The 18398-nt window shown below is 36.2% G+C and overlaps 1 protein-coding gene and 1 pseudogene across 5 annotated transcripts; one reads left to right on the top strand and one right to left on the bottom strand.

The window, feature by feature from the left end:
- The first annotated feature begins 645 nt into the window (after window positions 1-645).
- On the top strand, window positions 646-4541 carry LOC135614275 (pentatricopeptide repeat-containing protein At5g39710-like). 4 transcript variants are annotated; one of them, XM_065111475.1, is made up of 4 exons: window positions 646-1051; window positions 1159-3316; window positions 3639-3779; window positions 3846-4541. In XM_065111475.1, exon 2 carries the CDS (start codon window positions 1290-1292, stop codon window positions 3231-3233), a length of 1944 nt encoding a protein of 647 aa, XP_064967547.1. In that variant the 5' UTR covers window positions 646-1051; window positions 1159-1289; the 3' UTR covers window positions 3234-3316; window positions 3639-3779; window positions 3846-4541. The 4 variants fall into 4 exon arrangements, with proteins under 4 accessions (XP_064967547.1, XP_064967542.1, XP_064967536.1 ...); XM_065111470.1 differs by having other exon boundaries at window positions 646-3307; XM_065111464.1 differs by having other exon boundaries at window positions 646-3316; window positions 4068-4541.
- An 8317-nt stretch (window positions 4542-12858) lies between these two features.
- LOC135614273 (zinc finger CCCH domain-containing protein 32-like) lies at window positions 12859-16507 on the bottom strand (annotated as a pseudogene). The gene is made up of 3 exons (XR_010487471.1): window positions 16255-16507; window positions 15452-15562; window positions 12859-15129 (listed from the first exon to the last, which is right to left on the bottom strand). The product of XR_010487471.1 is annotated as a zinc finger CCCH domain-containing protein 32-like (transcript).
- Between the last annotated feature and the right edge of the window lie 1891 nt (window positions 16508-18398).

Below are 18398 nucleotides of genomic sequence, written 5' to 3'. Positions count from 1 at the left end.
CTTATTACCATTGAAGTTTTTTTTTAGATCTTCCTGTATCCGAAACCAATTACTTTGCTTTTACATCCACAAATAAATTGTCTATTGGAGCAATATGGAATTTGCACTATTGTTTTAGTTAACAGAAATAAATGTAATATTTGGTACAATAGCACTGGCCTCCATGGTAGATGGTAGGAAAGAGAGAAAGATATAGGAGGAAGGGGGAACAAGCACTATAGGATTTGCAACCATTTATCGATAAAAAAATTAAAATAAAAATTGAATGATTAATAAGAGAGAAATTAACATTGAAAAAAATATAATCAGATAAATTTTTAATAGAGGATTTGAAGTATTTTAACCATTTATTGAATCAAACTGATTCAAAAAATTCAGATAAATTTTTAATAGAGGATTTGACGTATTTTAACCATTTATTTTATCAAACTGATTCAAAAAATTAAAATAAAATTGAATGATATAAGAGAAAAATTAACATTGAAAAAATAATAATCAAATAAATTTTTAAGGGAGGGCTGTCCTCCGACAAAAAATGTGCACATCTTGACTTGACTTGGCGAACCACGTCACGTCATACTCTGAAGCAATCCAAGCCGTAAGAAGAGAAAACGTATGGTTGAGATTCGAGGGGAGTGCGAAGGTTCGACGACACCAGTTAGACGTGGCGCCGCTCGATCGCTGCACTTTTACTCCTCTTCAAACCCTCAGCCGCGGGGCAATGGCGGCGGCCTACGGCTGGTGAGCGGCCGCTGAGGCTGCGAGCCTGCGTTTCTTAGGTCTTCTTTTCTCTTCTCCCCGTTCAAGTGATGCCCCCAAACCGCTGCTTTCGTCTCACATCGTCAGCGTGGAATCAGGTTTTTGCCTACGGTGTTCTCTCTACTAACACTTCTCTAGGTTCTCGCTGTTAAATCTTGTACGAGTGCACGATAGAAGTGCCTTCTGTCGCTCTTTCTTTGCTTCCGATTGTGTTCTTCATTCAAGCTTGATGGGTGTTTGTTCGATTGCCCGAGTGAAAGGTTTTGGAGGCCTGGTCTATGAGTAGAAACGGGTTAGTACTTTTCCATGGCGTCTTTGTTGAAAAAATTCGATCTTGGAGGCCCTACTCTTCCGCTTTGGCATTGTTGTCGTGTCTTCATGACCAATTCTTTTCCTCAGAGCAACTCTTAGAATTGGCCGCCGTCGGTGAGAGCGAGAAAAAATCTGAATTTTACAACAATAGAGGTCGGAGTATTTTTCCCTTCGTCTCCTTTGTAGTGAGTACTTTGAACTGGGAAGTGGCGAGGAAGATGAGCTTCTCCATAGCAGTGAACAGGTTTGGCTTATCCCAATCGTTGGAATCATTTGCAGTGCTAATCCATACGTTCTTGTCAGCTGGGATGCATAAGGAGGTCAAGCATTTGCTTCGAGATATAGCAGAATACAATAGGAATGTTGGCTCCAACATGCTCGAATTGCTTTCACCATTAGTAAGTCTTTTGGATGGTGCCATGAGATCACAAGCGTATGAATCTTTAATATATATATTTGCAGAGGCCTCGATGTTTGAAGATGCCCTTGAGACATTTTTAGAGGCTAAGCAAGTTGCACTACAACTCTCTATTCAGTCATGCAATTTCTTGCTTCAATGTTTGGTTAAGAGGAAGATGATAGGGTATGCTAGAAGCTTATTTCAGGCCTTGAAGAATTCGGGCCCTTCTCCCAATGTCTACACTTACTCTATCATGATGGGTTTATATGCTACAGGGGACATCTTATATTTGGATGAAGCTAAGGAGATTCTTTTGGATATGGAAAAGGTAGGAGTGAGGCCAAATGCAGTGACTTATGCTACTTACATTCGTGGACTTTGTAGCGCCGGGTGTGTGGAGCCTGCGTTGGGCTTTCTACAGGACTTGCTGCACAAATGTCTCCCATTGAATGCTTATTGTTTCAATGCTGTTATTCATGGTTTTTGCCAGGAAGGACGGCCCTTAGAGTCACTGAAGGTTTTAGATGAAATGAAAGGATGTGGATTCCCACCTGATGTGCACAGCTATTCAATGCTAATAGATGGGTTTTGCAAGCAAGGTGATGTTTCGAAGGGCTACGATTTGATTGTTGAAATGGTAAACTGTGGAACTATGCCCACCATGGTTAGTTATAGCTCACTCTTACATGGAATATGTAGGATAGGAGAAGTGAACGTGGCACTAAATTTGTTCCATGAGCTTAGGCGTCAAGGTTACAGGCATGACCAAATCTCTTATAGCATTCTTCTTGACGGGTACTGTCAGCATGGGGATCTGGATGGTGCTTGTGCTCTTTGGGAGGATATGATCAAAAATAATTTTTTTCCTGATGTTTATAACTATACCAGCCTTATTCATGGCTTCTGTAGACATGGACATTTGAAGGAAGCTTTAGCACAATTCCAAGTTATGATTAAAACAGGGATAATGCCGAATATTGTTACTTGCACTGTCCTAGTTGATGGATTCTTCAGAGAGAATTACGTAGAACAAGCTTTAATGTTCTTGAATGAAGTTCGTGGCATGGGAATCACCCCCAACTTGTGCATGTACGGAGTCATCATCAATGGCTTGTGCAAAGGGCGGATGTTTGAAAAGGCTTGGATAGTTTTTGGAGATATGATAAAGAGAGGGCTTCGTCCTGATGTTGTTGTTTATAGTACCCTTGTTGAAGGTTTTGCCAAAATGTTAAACATGGAAGAAGCTTTTAAGGTGTATGCTAAAATGTCAAAGCAGGGTGTCACACCCAACATATTTACATATACAAGCCTCATAAATGGGCTCTGCAATGATGGGAGGATGCCTGAAGCTTTGAATTTGTTTGAGGAAATGGTTCAACGGGGCGTGATGCCTGACAGGATTGCATTCACGTCACTGATTGCTAATTTCTGTAAATGTAAGAATATGAATAAGGCTTTGGAATGGTTTAATAAAATGATGCAGAGTGGTTTGCCTCCAGATGTGTTTACATATACCTGTCTTATATATGGATATAGCAAGTTGCTTTCGATGGACATTGCAGTTTCACTGATGGATGAAATGTTAAGAATTGGTCTAAGACCTAATTTAGTAACTTATACTGCTTTAATTTCTGGTTATTGCAAGATTGGAGAAAGAAAAAAAGCTTATGAGTTGTATAACATAATGCTAAAGCAAGGTATATTACCAGATATGTTGGCTTGTCGTTCACTTGGTTTAGATTGTTGGGAGGAGAAAACTTGAAAGCAGCATTTGCACAATTATGATTTTCAACGGCCACTAACTGGTCACCTTCGTCTCTGGCTGCTATACCCCTGGTAATCAAGGTAAGAGTTGTAAATAGCTGTCATTTCTCTTGAGCTTGTCGAGATCACAACCGGAGCCATAAGGTCCTCCATTATTTCAGATTTGGTGTGGTAAATATGTTTGATGACCTAGGCATAGCTCTAGGTAGATCTTTTGGTTCACAACCATGGACAGCATAGAGGCATGACTAAATTGAAATAAAGAATGAAACTTCCTTTTGAGAACTCTTTTCTTTGGGAGACAGTTCTATCAGTGAATACCAGTCAAAATTACTTAAAACTATATTTTGTGGATGTGTTTAATATTTCAGCCCTGTGTTCTCTTATACTCCTTAATTTGCAGGGACTATTGGGGAGCTGAATGAAGAATCCATATGCAGAGTTACCCCCATCTCTCTCACACTTCTCTCTTACTGCCAATTTGATGATTGTGGATGATGCCAAACATGTACCCCCATCTGAATGAAGAAGAAATCATAAGAAGGTAAGAAGAAATCATCAGACTTGAATTTATATGGATTTTAACTAGTCTTTCTCTTTTATTGATCAGGTAATCATGAGATGACTGTATAAGTTGAAGTTCTTCTGTCATGCTCGCCAGAAGACTTTACACTTTTCCCTTAGCGTGTCCTTTTGATCATCTCTGCATTCAAACAGCCAGAAATCGACCTCTAAGACTTTGGCCTCCATTCATCATCCATACAAGTGACCTGATGTTGTGAGGCCTTGATGGAGACACGGCTAATCAGATTGTTAATTGAGACATTCGCAGATTGATTTTGCTGGAGGAGGCTGGCTTCTGATACGGTGTCATCACGGCTCCCCCAGGACCACATACTAGATTTCTGGATTCTCGGAACTCTGAATTTGGAAATGTGATCTTCATGATATCAAAGAACAGCAGGACCTGGTGCTTCTCTGCTTCACATCTCACCTGCATTAGGAGGAGAAAACAATCAGACCATTGTCCACAACGCTTAATGGGATTTAGCTGGAAATGTGATCTTCATGATATCAAAGAACAGCAGGACCTGGAGCTTCTCTGCTTCACATCTCACCTGCATTAGGTGGAAAAAACAATCAGACCATTGTCCACAACGCCTCATGGGATTTAGTTTCTCCATTTTATTTTTTAAGATATTAGTTTCCTATAATTGTATGATTTCGTTTCTCCATTTATCAAATTTGTACTCTTGTAAATTATATAAGTTCCTCAATCAAATAAAGAAGAAGAATTCCTTTATAAGAGTATCTGATATAAGGCTAAAAGTTATTTTCTTCATTGCCCAAAACAATCTTTCTTCCTCTGTTCAATGGTATGCATGTTTATATCTACAGTAAAAGAGATTTGGGAGACAGTGAAATACATTTTCAAATGTCAAAGATGTTACTCACATTTAAGAGATTAAAACAAAGGATTGTAGCTTCATCTTGATTATTCCCAAGATGTTAAGATGAAGTGTAGCGAAGGTAATTGTAGAAAAAGAGAAGTTTTTTTAACTTTTTAGCTGGGCTTAACATAGATTATGATAAGCATGTATTTAAATATATGAAATCATTTGCCAAACTCTTCTGGGAGAATATTTTATTTATGAAAAAAAGAGAAATATTATTTTGTATAAATAAATAAAATTTATTCTTAGGATATGGAGTAGACGATTCCATTTGATAAGCGTTGATAGAATGACAAAAACCAAAGAAGATGCTAGCTAAGATTCTTTCTTGGTTTTATCAATTATTATCGATGTTTCATTTTGAAATATTCGAAACATTGCAACTCGACTTATGAAGTTGTTAAAGAAATAATAGTCTTGATGATAGTTAGAAAAGTATGAACCTTTTAAAATTTATATGAATGCTTTATATTTTACTATTGAAAGAATTATTATATAGAGAGTCACGTGATGGTTTACGAGAGCTATAAGCTCAATGAGATTAAGTTATAATATCCTGTGCTTAAGAAGAAGATGACATTAGTGGTTTATAGTATTTGAGTATAGAGACTTTAACTTTTCAAAACGTGATTTGTGTTGATGATGATCATATTAAGTTATTTTTAGACTCAGAAAAAACTCTCCCTAAAATATATAAGATGGAAGGACCTACTAATTAAATTTGATATGGTAATGAAGTATAAGCCCAAACGAGTAAATATTATAGTCAATGCCTTGAGCAAAAATGTTGAGTTAGGTGAATACAATGCAACTAGTAGGTAAAGACCATACGAGTTAGTTACAATCCCAATTTTTTTCTAAGATCAAGGACTAACTATACAATGATCTCTAAGTGATAACCCTAATACAACTGATTAAAGAGGGCAAGGTATAATGATTTTGAGTCCAAGTGAAGTAATAAAAGCTAGTGGATTTTTTTGGAGATCTTGATTATACTAGAGAGGTCGTGTGGGAATATTTCTTTAAATTTCATATTAAGCTTACCAAAAAGTGGATCAAATATCCTTATCGTCTCAACTAGCTCGGGCACAAAGATCCACTTGCCCTAAATGTGAAAAGTATCATATGAGAGAATGTCTTAAAGGTAAATGGTTATGTTTTCGATGTAGAAAGCCAGAACATTTAGCAAGGAACTATATATCAATCTCATCAGAATAGAAAAGAATATTAGGCAAACTGTTTGCGATGACTAAGACAAAAGTAGACGTTAGCCTCTAAGTTCTCTTGGGTGAGATATTTATTTATGATATTTTCTTACATACATTAATTGATTCTAACATAATATATTTTTTTGAATAATTAGCTTATATGGAGAAACTATGTGATGTATTACATAGTTATTCCATTAAAGGATATAATATATTTACGTTAAGAATTGAGATTTTATCTAATTCAAATTGTTGACAAAGAATTAATTGTAAATATGATAATATTGAATATATAAGATTTTGATATTATACTAAGTATGAATTGGTTATCTAAACATCATATTTTCATTGATTGTAAAAAAAAAAAAGAATAGTATTTCAACCTCTAGAGTATGTAGAGTTTCTTTTTGTTAATTCTAAAGAGAAAACATCAATCCACTTTATCTCGATAATAAAAGCAATGAGACTTTTAAATGGTAGATGCATAAGATATCGATTGACACTAGAGTGGAATCGAAAGTCAAGCTAAAGGATATGTCCAGTTATAAGTAAATTTTTTTAGATCTTTCTAAGGGATCTCTTTATATGATCAGATAGATTAAATTTGTCATAGATTTAATGTAGGGTATTGAACGTATTTTCAAAGTATCTTATAGAAAAACTCGAATTGAAAGAGTTAAAGATACAGAGCTCCTTAATCAAGAGTTCATTTACCCTAACTTTTCATCATGAGAGCACCAATCCTATTTATAAAGAAAAAAATAGGACAATATAATTGTACATAGATTATAGAGAGTTGAATAAAGTGACTATTAAGAATAAATATCTATTTTCCAGAATTAATAACTTGTTTGATCAATTCAAAGGTGCATAAGTGTTTTTCAAAATTGATCCGAGAGGAGAGTATCATCAATTGAAAATCAAGGAGGATATTTCCAATATCGCTTTCAAGATTAGATAGGAGAACTTTAAATTTCTAATGATGTCATTTGACCTAACAAATATATCAGCTATCTATATGGACTTAATAAACAGGATATTCAATGAGTATCTAACCATATTTATGATTATTTTTATTAGACATTTTGATATATTCACATTTAAAAATAACCTTGAATATATTAAAAAATTTAAAAATACAAAACATTTAAAAATAACCTTGAATATATTAAAAAATAATTATATATAAGGTCTAAGAAGTGTGAATTTTGATTAGAGAAGCTAATATTCCTTATGCATAATGTAACCAAGGAAGAGATCTAAGTAGATTCAATTAAGGTGGAAGCATTTAGTAACTAGCCCCGACCAACTATTGTAATAGGGGTAACAAGTTTTCGTGGGATGATAAGTTATTATAGATGTATTGTAAAAGGATTTTTCAAGATAATATTGTTGAATCTCGTATTTTGATAATGAAACCACTTGATATGTGTTTATGATTTGATCTGCGTTTTGAGTGACATAGGATGCTTTGATCAGGATGAGACAATTAAAGCAAGAGGAATTGACATTGCGCCGGAGGAGATCACGTCAGGATATTGGACGGCAGAACGCTTCGGACGTCGGGCATCGGGCCAAGGAGAGCGAAATTGCGCCAAGGATATCGGGGTAGCGGAGGTCAACCGTCGATTCGGCAACAAGCCGTAAGAGTGGCGATGCACTGAAGAATTGGACGAAGCGCCAACCAATGACGTGCCGGGCAACAGAATGTCAATTCGCGTTGTAATAATTGTCTAGATCGGAGTAGAGTTTTGGCTTGTGTGTGCAGGATTAACTACGATAACGATGAAGACATAAAGTGAAACAAAGTGTCAGAGTCAAGCGCAAAGGGTTCGTTGCGAGTCCAAGAGTTCGACGGAAGTCCGAAGGTTCGTCGGGAATGCTACCGGAACTAGCCGAGAATGAGTAGGGAGCTTGCCGAAGGGTTTTTCGGAAGCTCATCGGAAAGTTCGTTGAAAGTTCGTTGAAAGTTCGCGGAGCTCACCGAGAAAGATCGGAGCTTGCCGAAGAAGCTCGTTGGAACTCGCCAAGATCAAATTGTGAAGTCTAGGAGCTTGCCGGGAGTCCGTAGAACGGTTTCCGAGAGTTTATCGGAAGACCGTCGAAAGTTCGCCGGAAGCTCGCCGGAAGAAGTCTTGACTTACGGACTTTGTAATAGCTTAGGAAATATCTTTAAATTCGTAGTTAGTATGTTAATTAGGGTTAGGATTAGGTGTTAATCCCATAACCCAAGTAGGGGCCAATTGGGCCCGAGTTCGGACTGGTTTGGGCCAAGTTTGGAGCCCAACTAGTGAGCTGAAATAGTGTAGGCGGTGGCACCGCCAGATTAGGCGGTGGCATCGCCTAGAACCCGAGAACCAAGCGATGGCATCGCTGGACTGAACGGTGGCACCGCCCAGCACCCAAGAGGTCTGGCGGTGGCACCGCCAGTACACTGTCAGTGTCCGTCACTGACAGGCGATGGCACCGCCAGCCTCGGAAACCCAAAAGAATTCAAAATTTGGAGCCCAAATTTGAATCCTCTTGGGGCCTATAAATACTCCTCAATTCTCAGCTGAGATTACAACCTTTGAGAATCAAGAGATTGAGATAAAAGTCTTAGCAAAGCCTTTAACAAGTTTTTGGTTTCAATAGCTTGAGTGTTCACCTCCCTCTTTCTCTTTGAAAATTGTAAGAGTGTGAACCACTTGTAAAAGGTTGTAAGAGGGGTATTTGTCCTTTCCCTTCAAAGTGATTTGCTAGTGGAAGTTGGGAGCCTCTTCGAAGAAGGCTTCGCAAGTGGATGTAGGTCATTTTGACCGAACCACTTTAAATTGGTGTGTTCCTTGAATGTGTGAGTATTTACCTTCCTGAAATTGTCATCTACACTATTGCTAGTTTTCGGATTTTATTTTCTCATTTTACTCAAGTTACTGTTAAAACGAAATCTCCTCGTATTTACGAATTTGTTTTCAAACTTACGAGTTTTAATCCGCTGCACTAATTCACCCCCTCCCCTCTTAGTGTCGCTCCGATCCTAACAAATATCACATCTCACTAATTAACTAAAAAAATTAAATTTAAATGAATTGAGGCATGTGAAAATAGTTTTTAAGAACTAAAAGGAGATTGATTTCATCTTCAATTCTTGTTGTACAAAACAAATAACATTAGATCTCACCTAATTGATTTCAGATTCATTTGTGATGTATAGTGATATATTTAAAAATAATCTAAGATGTGTTTGATATAAAAGGATAAAGTTATAGCTTATATATCAAAATAATTAAAACATCATGAGCATAATTTAGAGTTGATAACGATGGTGTTTGTCTTAAAAATTTAGTGATATTATCTTTATACGGAGAAATATAAAATATATACTGATTATAAAAGTTTGAAATATTTATTTTCTCAAAAGAAGTTGAATATGGGATATAGGAGATAACTGAAGTTGGCAAAAGATTAGAATTATATGATGAATTATCATCATAGGAAAGCGAATGTATTTGCTGATACATTGAGTAGAAAATCAGTTAATTTAGCTACTTTATCAATGGTTCAAAGACCTCTCAATATAAAAATGTACAAATTTGAATATGAGATAATCTTTAAAAGTTTAATTGAGAGAATATCGTACCCAACCCTTTTGAGGAAAATTAAAGAGCTATAGGTCAGAGACCCTTATTTGAATCGATCGAAGCATAAAGGTAGCAAAGGGAAAAGATTTTTACATTAGTGAAGATTTAATCAGATTTTGTGGTAGATTATGTGTACTAGAGAAGCTTGACATAAAGCAAAATTCTTTAACAGAGGCACACTCTGTAGCGAAATCCAAGAGAGGCATCACATGTGCAGCGGAAGAATAAAAAACAAAATCCCCAAATTTTCTAAATAAGTGTTTGTCGTCGTGGGAATATTGGTGCGCAAAATCTATAAAACTGAAAAACTATGCATGAGATAGTTGTGTTACTTAGGGAGATCGCATATCCCTAAATCTCTATAGATCAGTAAGAGAGGACGAAAGAGTTCAAGCATCTTTCTTTCTAATGGTGATCAACACAGTAGGGCTGTGACAACGCTCCTCTTTGAGAAGGATGAGAGAGGAGAATAGAATGTGACAACCTGTTTGATTCCCTCCTATTTATAGAGGCTCGTTGTCAACTTAACCCTAATGGATCCTGCCATATTGGGTATTGGATCTTCATTCAACTACCCAAGCCTCTTAGATTAGTGAATCTCTATCCAATGATCTCTTATTGGCTCTTATTATATCTCATTCATAGGATCCAATAATTTAGGAGCTTATTGGATATCTAATAAGATAGAGGGTTCGACAGATATCTCATATCGGAACCTCTACTCGTCTCAACGGCTACCATATGTGTGTGACCCTCTAGGCCCAATATCGAGCTGGCCGTGAATCATACCTATCAGAACTCCTTGTGGTTCAGTGAATTATTATCTCCATAATAATTCACTTGACTTATCGACTACGGACGTACAAGGCCACTACGCCGTAGTCCCCAAACGATATAAGGGAATCTAATCCTTTGGACATATCTGTCCTTAGTTACCATGTATTTATAGTTCCTTATCCATCTAATACCCTAGAGACTGTATACCGGTCATGGTACTATCAAACTCATATAGTTTCTACTTAAGTCTCGCTCTAATCGAATTCTCCCGGAGAACTCTTTCTCTCTCAATCCGAATGACCCTGGCTAGGGATTTGTCTGAGCAAAAACATATGAGATCTTTCTCTCATGATACCGAGAGTAAATGATCATCTATAGATACTCAATAGCCCTCGTAAGGTTAGCTACCACTTCTGATGACCGATTGTGCTAGATATGGAACCTCCAAACTTATAAGTCTGGTATCAAAGAGTTGAGTACTCATATATAACATCCTTGGTGTCTCAAGTCTAAAGACCAGATACACCACTGGGATGACGGAATCAATATTGGAGAATAAGACATCATCAACCATTTAGCATTCCGTGAGCGGATCAATCAATAAACTCATTCTCCAATGAGCACCTGCATTGAATCCCTAGTGTCCCCGCACGAGCAGCTATGAGACCAACTACATCCATCATATGGATGAGTATACAACACACCAGTCTGTATGGTTATCTTAATGACATTTTCAGGTAACCTATGACTGAGATAATTTAGGATCTGTATTTAAAGACGAATCGATCTCACACGATCTGATTCTCATTGCACAAATATATGGACATCACAATATATTCATGCAATATACAATATAAAATAATAAAATATCAAATAATAAACAAAAAGACTACGCGTCAAGTCATATATGTTGATTGGCTTGCAGTGCATCTATGACTAGCACACTCATCTCTATACTTAGTGCACCGTAGAACAACCAAAATATACAAAGATAAAAGAGTATTACTGGTGGCCAAGAATGAAAAGAGATAATATAATTTGTTGAGAGTATCTCATATATCAATAAATAAAAATATAATATCAGAAGCCAACAAGTACCTTGAGACCATTGTAAATACCCGAATTGAAATGAAAAAATCTCAACATAGATTTTATCATGGGTTTGCCTAACACCAGCAAGGGACATAATGAAATTTGGGTCATTTGTGGATAGAATGCCTAAGATAGTATACTTTCTACTCATTTGTGTTAACTATATCGTGGATCAATATGTTTAATTATATATCCAAGAGATAATTAGACTTCATGGAATGACAATATCTATTATGTTAGATAAAGATTCCAGATTCACATCAAGATTTTAGAGGAGTCTACATAAGGCATTATGGATAAAATTAGCTTTTAGCATGATTTTTCATCCTTAGATAAATAGTCAATAAAAAAAATCATTCAGATATTAGATATTAGATGATATACTAAAAGCTTGTGTCTTACACTTCAAGGAATCATAGAGCAAATATATATTTTTGATAGAATTTATCTATAATAATAATTACTAGCGAACGATTAAGATGACATCATTTGAAGCATTATATAAGTGAAAATCATTGATTAAATTAGTGATATAATCGACCGTCTAACTTTATGCATAATATATTTTATATATCAATAGTGAGAAAGTATATTTCATATATTCTCATGTAATAACCAATATAATTGGATAAAATTTGATGTACGCGAAACGAGTTGTACACAGAGAAAAATTTTTACAAAATATAATCTAAGTAACATAGGAAGTAAACTTAGGAAGAAATACAATAGAAATATATAAAGCTATTCAAATAAAAGATTTCGATGATAAAATTTTTATTAAGATACGAGGATTATAATACCCAAGTCAATAATCCTCTCACTTAATGAAAGTACACTTCATAAATATATTATTATCACTTAGTGATAGATTAATAATATCTATGTTTCATAAATATGATAAATGATATATTTATATTTTTAACTTTTAAAATTAAATTATATATATTTTAAAAATATTTTTCTCATTATTCTATGAAATATAGATTGAACAATACATAAACATTAATGTATACTTTAACTATAGTATAATAAGTCAAAGTATACTAGTAGACTTGAATATATGACTAAATTATGATAATAAACATATATAATAACTAAAAGTAATAATTAAATTATAATTAACCTTAAATAAATCTCTGAATAAGGTTTACGAGGGATAAGAAAAATTAATTAATTTTTTTCATATAGAGGAGAATTAATTAATTTCCAATTAACCTCCCTCCAATACAAATTAAATATCAAGCAACTTGAAATCAATCACTCATGAAAAGGAGGGAACGTCGATTTCATACTGAGAGCATGAATACAACATTCTTTCTTCTTCTGATTTATCATGTCCAATACAGGAAATTGCTGCCACAATTTCTCAACATTGTGAAGTCGATATTGTCTCCACCCAGATATATGGATGATGGGACTCTCACAGTTACATTACCATATCAACAACTCTGAGAATTTTGGTGAGCAGAACATACCCCGGAGAAGTGACTGATTACTTATCTATTTGGTGCACTGAAACAGAACAAATACCTTGCAATGCGAGGCATCTTACACAACCAAGGTTCCAAAGAACAAAAATCAGTAAAACTGAGCAGCAAACAAGATTCAACAACTGAAGAGGACTTGTGATTCTTCAGCATGCTATCATTCCATTGAGCCTCTATGTCAACCAGAAAGAAGAGAAATGCTTTGGGACTATGTGCTTCTAAAAAAAAAATTGGCAAGTGCCATCATTATCTTCCAAGAGATTCAAAAGATCACATTATTGACCGATTGAGGCCTCTTCAACAACAGGATATGCAAAACTGATACCTGTTACATCAGTTTTCAAGATATCATGACACTGACCTTTCTAGCAAAGTCATCTTCGTCGTCAAACTCATCTTCGTCACCCTGAAATGTGTTTTCGTCACCATGACCAAAGTCCTCATCCCTCTGATTATAGTTTTCCAGTTCATCTTCTACGTTCTCTTCGATTTCCACATCATCAGCTTTGGCTGAAGACTGACCTTCATTAGTTAGGTTCTCATCATCATCTGCTCTAAACTTGTGCCTTTTATGGTTGTCAATTGTATAATTTGTTTCTTTTTCAGCATCTAATGGAGTAACAGATTGCAAACTTGGTGCTACAAGCTCAGAATCATTGACAGCAGGTTCCCCACCACCTTGAATGTTTTCATGCTGACCAGTAGAAATTTCACTGTCTGTGTATGCCAACTCCCTTTTCCCCTTCAGGATGTCACTCAGTGGCTTTGGACCTTCAAACGATAAAGAATCTTCTGATTCCTGAAGCCTCTCTACTTGTCCAGTCTTCACTCTGTTCAGATTGGTATTAGCAATGATACTTTTGATTGAACGCTCATAGGAGTGTCCATTAATCCTTGCACCTTTCATCTCTGCAATAGATTTTGGACCAGCAAAATCTGGAGAGTTTGTGTCATCTCCTATAGTTGGTTTATTCCTAATACTCTTTGTGGCTGTGTCTTTGCTGAAATCCTCACTTAGTTGCTGTTTTATTCTCCCAGGACGATTTGTCTGGTGGTTCATTCGCCTCACTGGTGAGTGTGTGTCTCGAGGTCTCCTGCCTCTCTCTTTCTCCAAGTTCAAATTGCTGGCTATATCTACTGAAGACCGCCCAGGAAATGTTATCCTACCTTGTAGACGAATGCTCATTGATTTCTCTGGAGAAAATTGCCTTTGATCTCGGGAATGTCGACCATAATCTCTCTTCTCAGCATCCAAGTCGTCCCTCTGGTAGTAGTCACCATGACCATCAAAACCACCAGTAGACCTTGAACCATTAAGTTTTCGTTTTTTAAGTAGCTGATGGCGCAAATCTGAGTCATCCATCCCACCAAGTATTGTCTCGTTGTCAAGCACCCTTCTTTCAAGTGATGATGGTTTGTCCAAGATTCTGTCAGAAGTCTTCGGATCCCAACCATATCTACCTTGTGTTTGCTCATAATTGTCATATTTGTCTATCCCATTACATGGATCCCTTTCAATTCTGGTCATAGGTTCGTAATCCCTATGGCGCTCATTTTCAGGTTCCAGGTGCTGTCCACTATGAGCTGACACCCTTCCAAAATTATCTTCATTGTGAAAGAAATCCGGATCCTCGATATCATCTTCCACTAGTACATCAAAACCAGGGGAGTATTCATGCAATAACTCATCAGTATCCCTGCCAACCACGGGTTGCTCATCTAAAGGCTGTAACTGATGATTCACAGAACAGGCACCGCTAGTGGGAACAAAATTATGTGGATTATGTGGCAGTGCAGGAGGTTCACCATTCAATGAATTAGGTGGAAGCACTTTATGATCTAATAAGTCATCTTCAGAAGCATTCTTGTCTTTGATGACTACCTTAACAGGTGGCATTATAACTGGCATTTCATCGGTTGCCTTTGGTTTATCACGATTAAGTTTGACAGCATTCTGCTGCATATTGATGTTCTGCTGTGTATCCTTAATGGTTGCTGGTGGTTCAGCAAGACATGTAGAAGCTTTTGCAACCTGTTGCAAGACAGAACTGCTAAATTCCTGTGGCTCGTGAATAAAAGGACACCATTCACCTTTCAAACACTGCCCCTTTGGAAATAGTAGCAGGGAGAACTTTTCTTATTGATATTATTACTAAGAGGCGCACATGCAGCTGGGATTTGTGTTGTTGGTGCAGTTTGAAGAAGTTGAAGTGGTCCTGAGGAAGGCATCGGTGTTGCAAACCAGGAATCAAGTGGCTGAAAAAGAACAAAAATGAGCTTCACGTGCAACATGGTAGTAATTGAAAACAAAGGCTAAAGGAATTCAGTGAATGTGCCTTTTTAATAATCATGTGATGTTCATTTTGGAACAAGGTTAGCACAAAACTTTCATGTCCCAAATGATATTTCATATTCATCACATGACATTCATCATGTGATGCTTGCAGGTCCTAACTCATGTGGATGTCCAAAATGGAGTGTCATCTCCACACTAACATGATGCAAAATCTCCTTTTAGAGAATGCCAGAACTCATGCACATATATACTACATAAACAAGAAAATGAGAAGAGACTTACCGGATGGCGGAATGAACATTTTGGATTGAGGCAGTTCCCTTTTAACCAATACCAGCAATCCCTTGGGTTCATTCTGGTTCCCTGATTGTGCCGATACTCACAGTCACTCCCCTGAATGACCAAAGCTCAGTTACATTTTAGACCAAAATGTGTATCAAAACGAAATGATGCACAAAACTAGCCGATAACACAAGCCTGTTCACATGTAGTTCCACTTGTAAAAAAAAATCTCTATAGATACAATTGCAGACAATAATGAACGAAGAGAAATAAAAGGGCACAACATGAAAAATATGGAGATACATGGACCGCAGGATAAGAGACCACATCTGCCACAATGTAAGTAGCATATAAGTATCACCTAAAACTGGGTGACTATTACTTTTAATTAAATTTTTAGTCACGCAAGGAACATATGCAGCATAGTAGTAACTTCTCCAATCTGAAAACTTAATACAATATATGCAAAAATAGTAGTAGCCTGTGTCACATGGGCAACCATAATAACAAAACTGGTTCATCAAGACCAAGCTTTCCTTTTTCCAAACCGATGGCGTTACCCCCAAAAGACCACACAATATAATACCATGAACGACCAAACTTAACTTTCAGCAACCATCCCCAGCTTCATGTTTCCACACCACCCAAAAAATTCTAGGGTTTCACCAAGCGCCGACAAGTGCTCATGGGAAACACCAACGGGGGATATACACATCAGTCCTGGAGACCGAACTCATGCGGTAGAAGCGGAAAGTTGGCAACGCTTCCAGCTAGAAGAAAACCAGAGAGAGAAGGAAAGATACCTTCTTGCAGGTCAAAGGTGATGCCAAGAAATAGACGCAGTCGGTGTTCCTCTTCGACGCCTCCTCCTCCGCCGTCGCCGGTCGGATCGCTTCACTCCCGCCGTCAGACGCCATCCCCCTACCCTCTAACACCCTCCCAGCAAAAACGAAGTGGTTGCCACCATTTCCCGACGGTGAAAGATAACTCCGAAGCTTAGGGCAGAGGGGAGAGAGAGCGAGAGAGAGAGAGAGAGAGATCTAAGGAACGATCGGAAGCAGAGATCTGGAGGAGAGATTCAGAAGAAAGCAGAGACTTGGGCCCAGCAGGGTTGCGATCGATCGTTTTGGTGCCATCGGCGGCGAATCAGCGAGCCCTGTCGCGTCCTCAGCCTTTTTTAGCATCTCCTTCCGACTGCAACGACGACAAAAAGTGTCGTCTCTCCCCAGCTTCATTGAAGCTGGTAATTTCACCAAGAAAGCCTCGGGATATGGATGATATTACGGAAAAGCCAGTCACGTTGTATGCGACCAATAGAGGATATTATTATTATTATTATTATTATTATTATTATTATTATTATTATTATTATTATTATTATTATTATTATTATTATTATTATTATTATTATTATTATTATTATTATTCTTCTTCTTCTTCTTCTTCTTCTTCTTCTTCTTCTTCTTCTCATAATTACCATTAGGATTAAGCGGATTTAAGCATTGTATTTGGTTGCCGGTGAATTACCTAGAAAAGCTTTTTCTTTTCCCCTTCTTTTTCTACTAGGATCTCTTTTTTTTCTAAGAAAACTTTTGGCTTTTGCGAGAGATTCCCAAAAAATATTTTATTATTCAATGTGTAAATATAATCATGCTGTATTTAAATAATTACTTGTCTTTACCTATAGCCAAATTACTTATCCTCCAACTACATTTGTTCATGTTGTTATAAAACTAAAATAAATATTTTAAAATAAAACAATATTAAAATGGGTGATTTCCTAGGAAATATCCCAAGTTTGTGGGCTTTTCCCACATCGTGATCCCCTAATGGGCCCCTTCCTATTGGTCAACCAAGCAACTATTTTCCCACCAAAATAGAGAGGTTGTAATATGAACCAGTTTAGTGTTAGACCAAATTGATTCTAGTTTTTTTTTTTTTTTTGAGAAAAAGTTATTAGCATTCCTGAATGGAGCTCTAATGTTTTAATTCAGTAAGAAAATTTACCATAACCAAATCCCTACCAACCATAAATAGTCACTCTTGTCATACATTTTGGGGTTTCAAAAAATGATCTATTTCAAAATTCTTTTGGATGAAAATTAAGATTAGTTTGACATAATCCAAATCAAAGAATGATATATCTATCTTCATTCTTCACTTAATTTTAAGCTTAGGTCTATGTATTTTAAAATTCATTTCATATAAAAATTATGATAAAAAAAGTGAGACGCGATACCTGGTTGTGCACTTACTGTGGTTCAACACCGAAACCAACCTCGGATTGCTTCAAATCCTCATCCATTTTATTATACATTTCGAGGCTTTATAAAAATAATTTTATTGAGTGCTCATGAAGTGGATGAAAATTAGGATATATTTTGGGATACTTAAAAACCTTATAGTATTTATTTTTATTTATTATATGAAATAACAACAGAAAAAAAGACGCTATCAACTATAATAATCTTAAATATGGTTTATAGTAATAAAAAAGTTATAACTCAATCCAAAGAGACTTTCACCTGGGCCTTATTTCAAATCCCCATCAATCTTAACAATTCCTAAAATAATTTGTATGGAAGTTTGAATGATGTTAGATGAAAGTTAAGAATGCCTAGACATATTCCAAAATAATCAATTACAATATTCTTGATCATTGAATCTAAACACTGCAACTCTGTACAATGGCACTGTGATGAGATTTAGTTAGTTCAAGTCCGTATAAATTTTAATTATTGACCTTACTATACATATTAAGATTGTACAAAACAATTTAACAGAAATTAAGAATATCTTAGCATATCTTAAAAATAAAATATAACAAATTAATACATTTTTAATGTAACCTTAAATTTAGATCTATATATTTTGAAAAAAAAAAAAAAAAAACCCTCATAACATTTGTATTCATCCGTGGACAAAGAATGACAATAAGAAATACAGT

Source organism: Musa acuminata, chromosome BXJ1-3 (assembly GCF_036884655.1).
Source record: "Musa acuminata AAA Group cultivar baxijiao chromosome BXJ1-3, Cavendish_Baxijiao_AAA, whole genome shotgun sequence".
NCBI classification, from domain to species: Eukaryota; Viridiplantae; Streptophyta; class Magnoliopsida; order Zingiberales; family Musaceae; genus Musa; species Musa acuminata.
Note: the sequence above shows the minus strand (reverse complement) of the source record. Positions and strands in the feature narration are given on the sequence as shown.

Coding starts and splice junctions, on each gene's coding strand:
- LOC135614275 (XM_065111470.1), top strand. CDS start 1,038: ATGAGTAGAAACGGGTTAGTACTTTTCCATGGCGTCTTTGTTGAAAAA.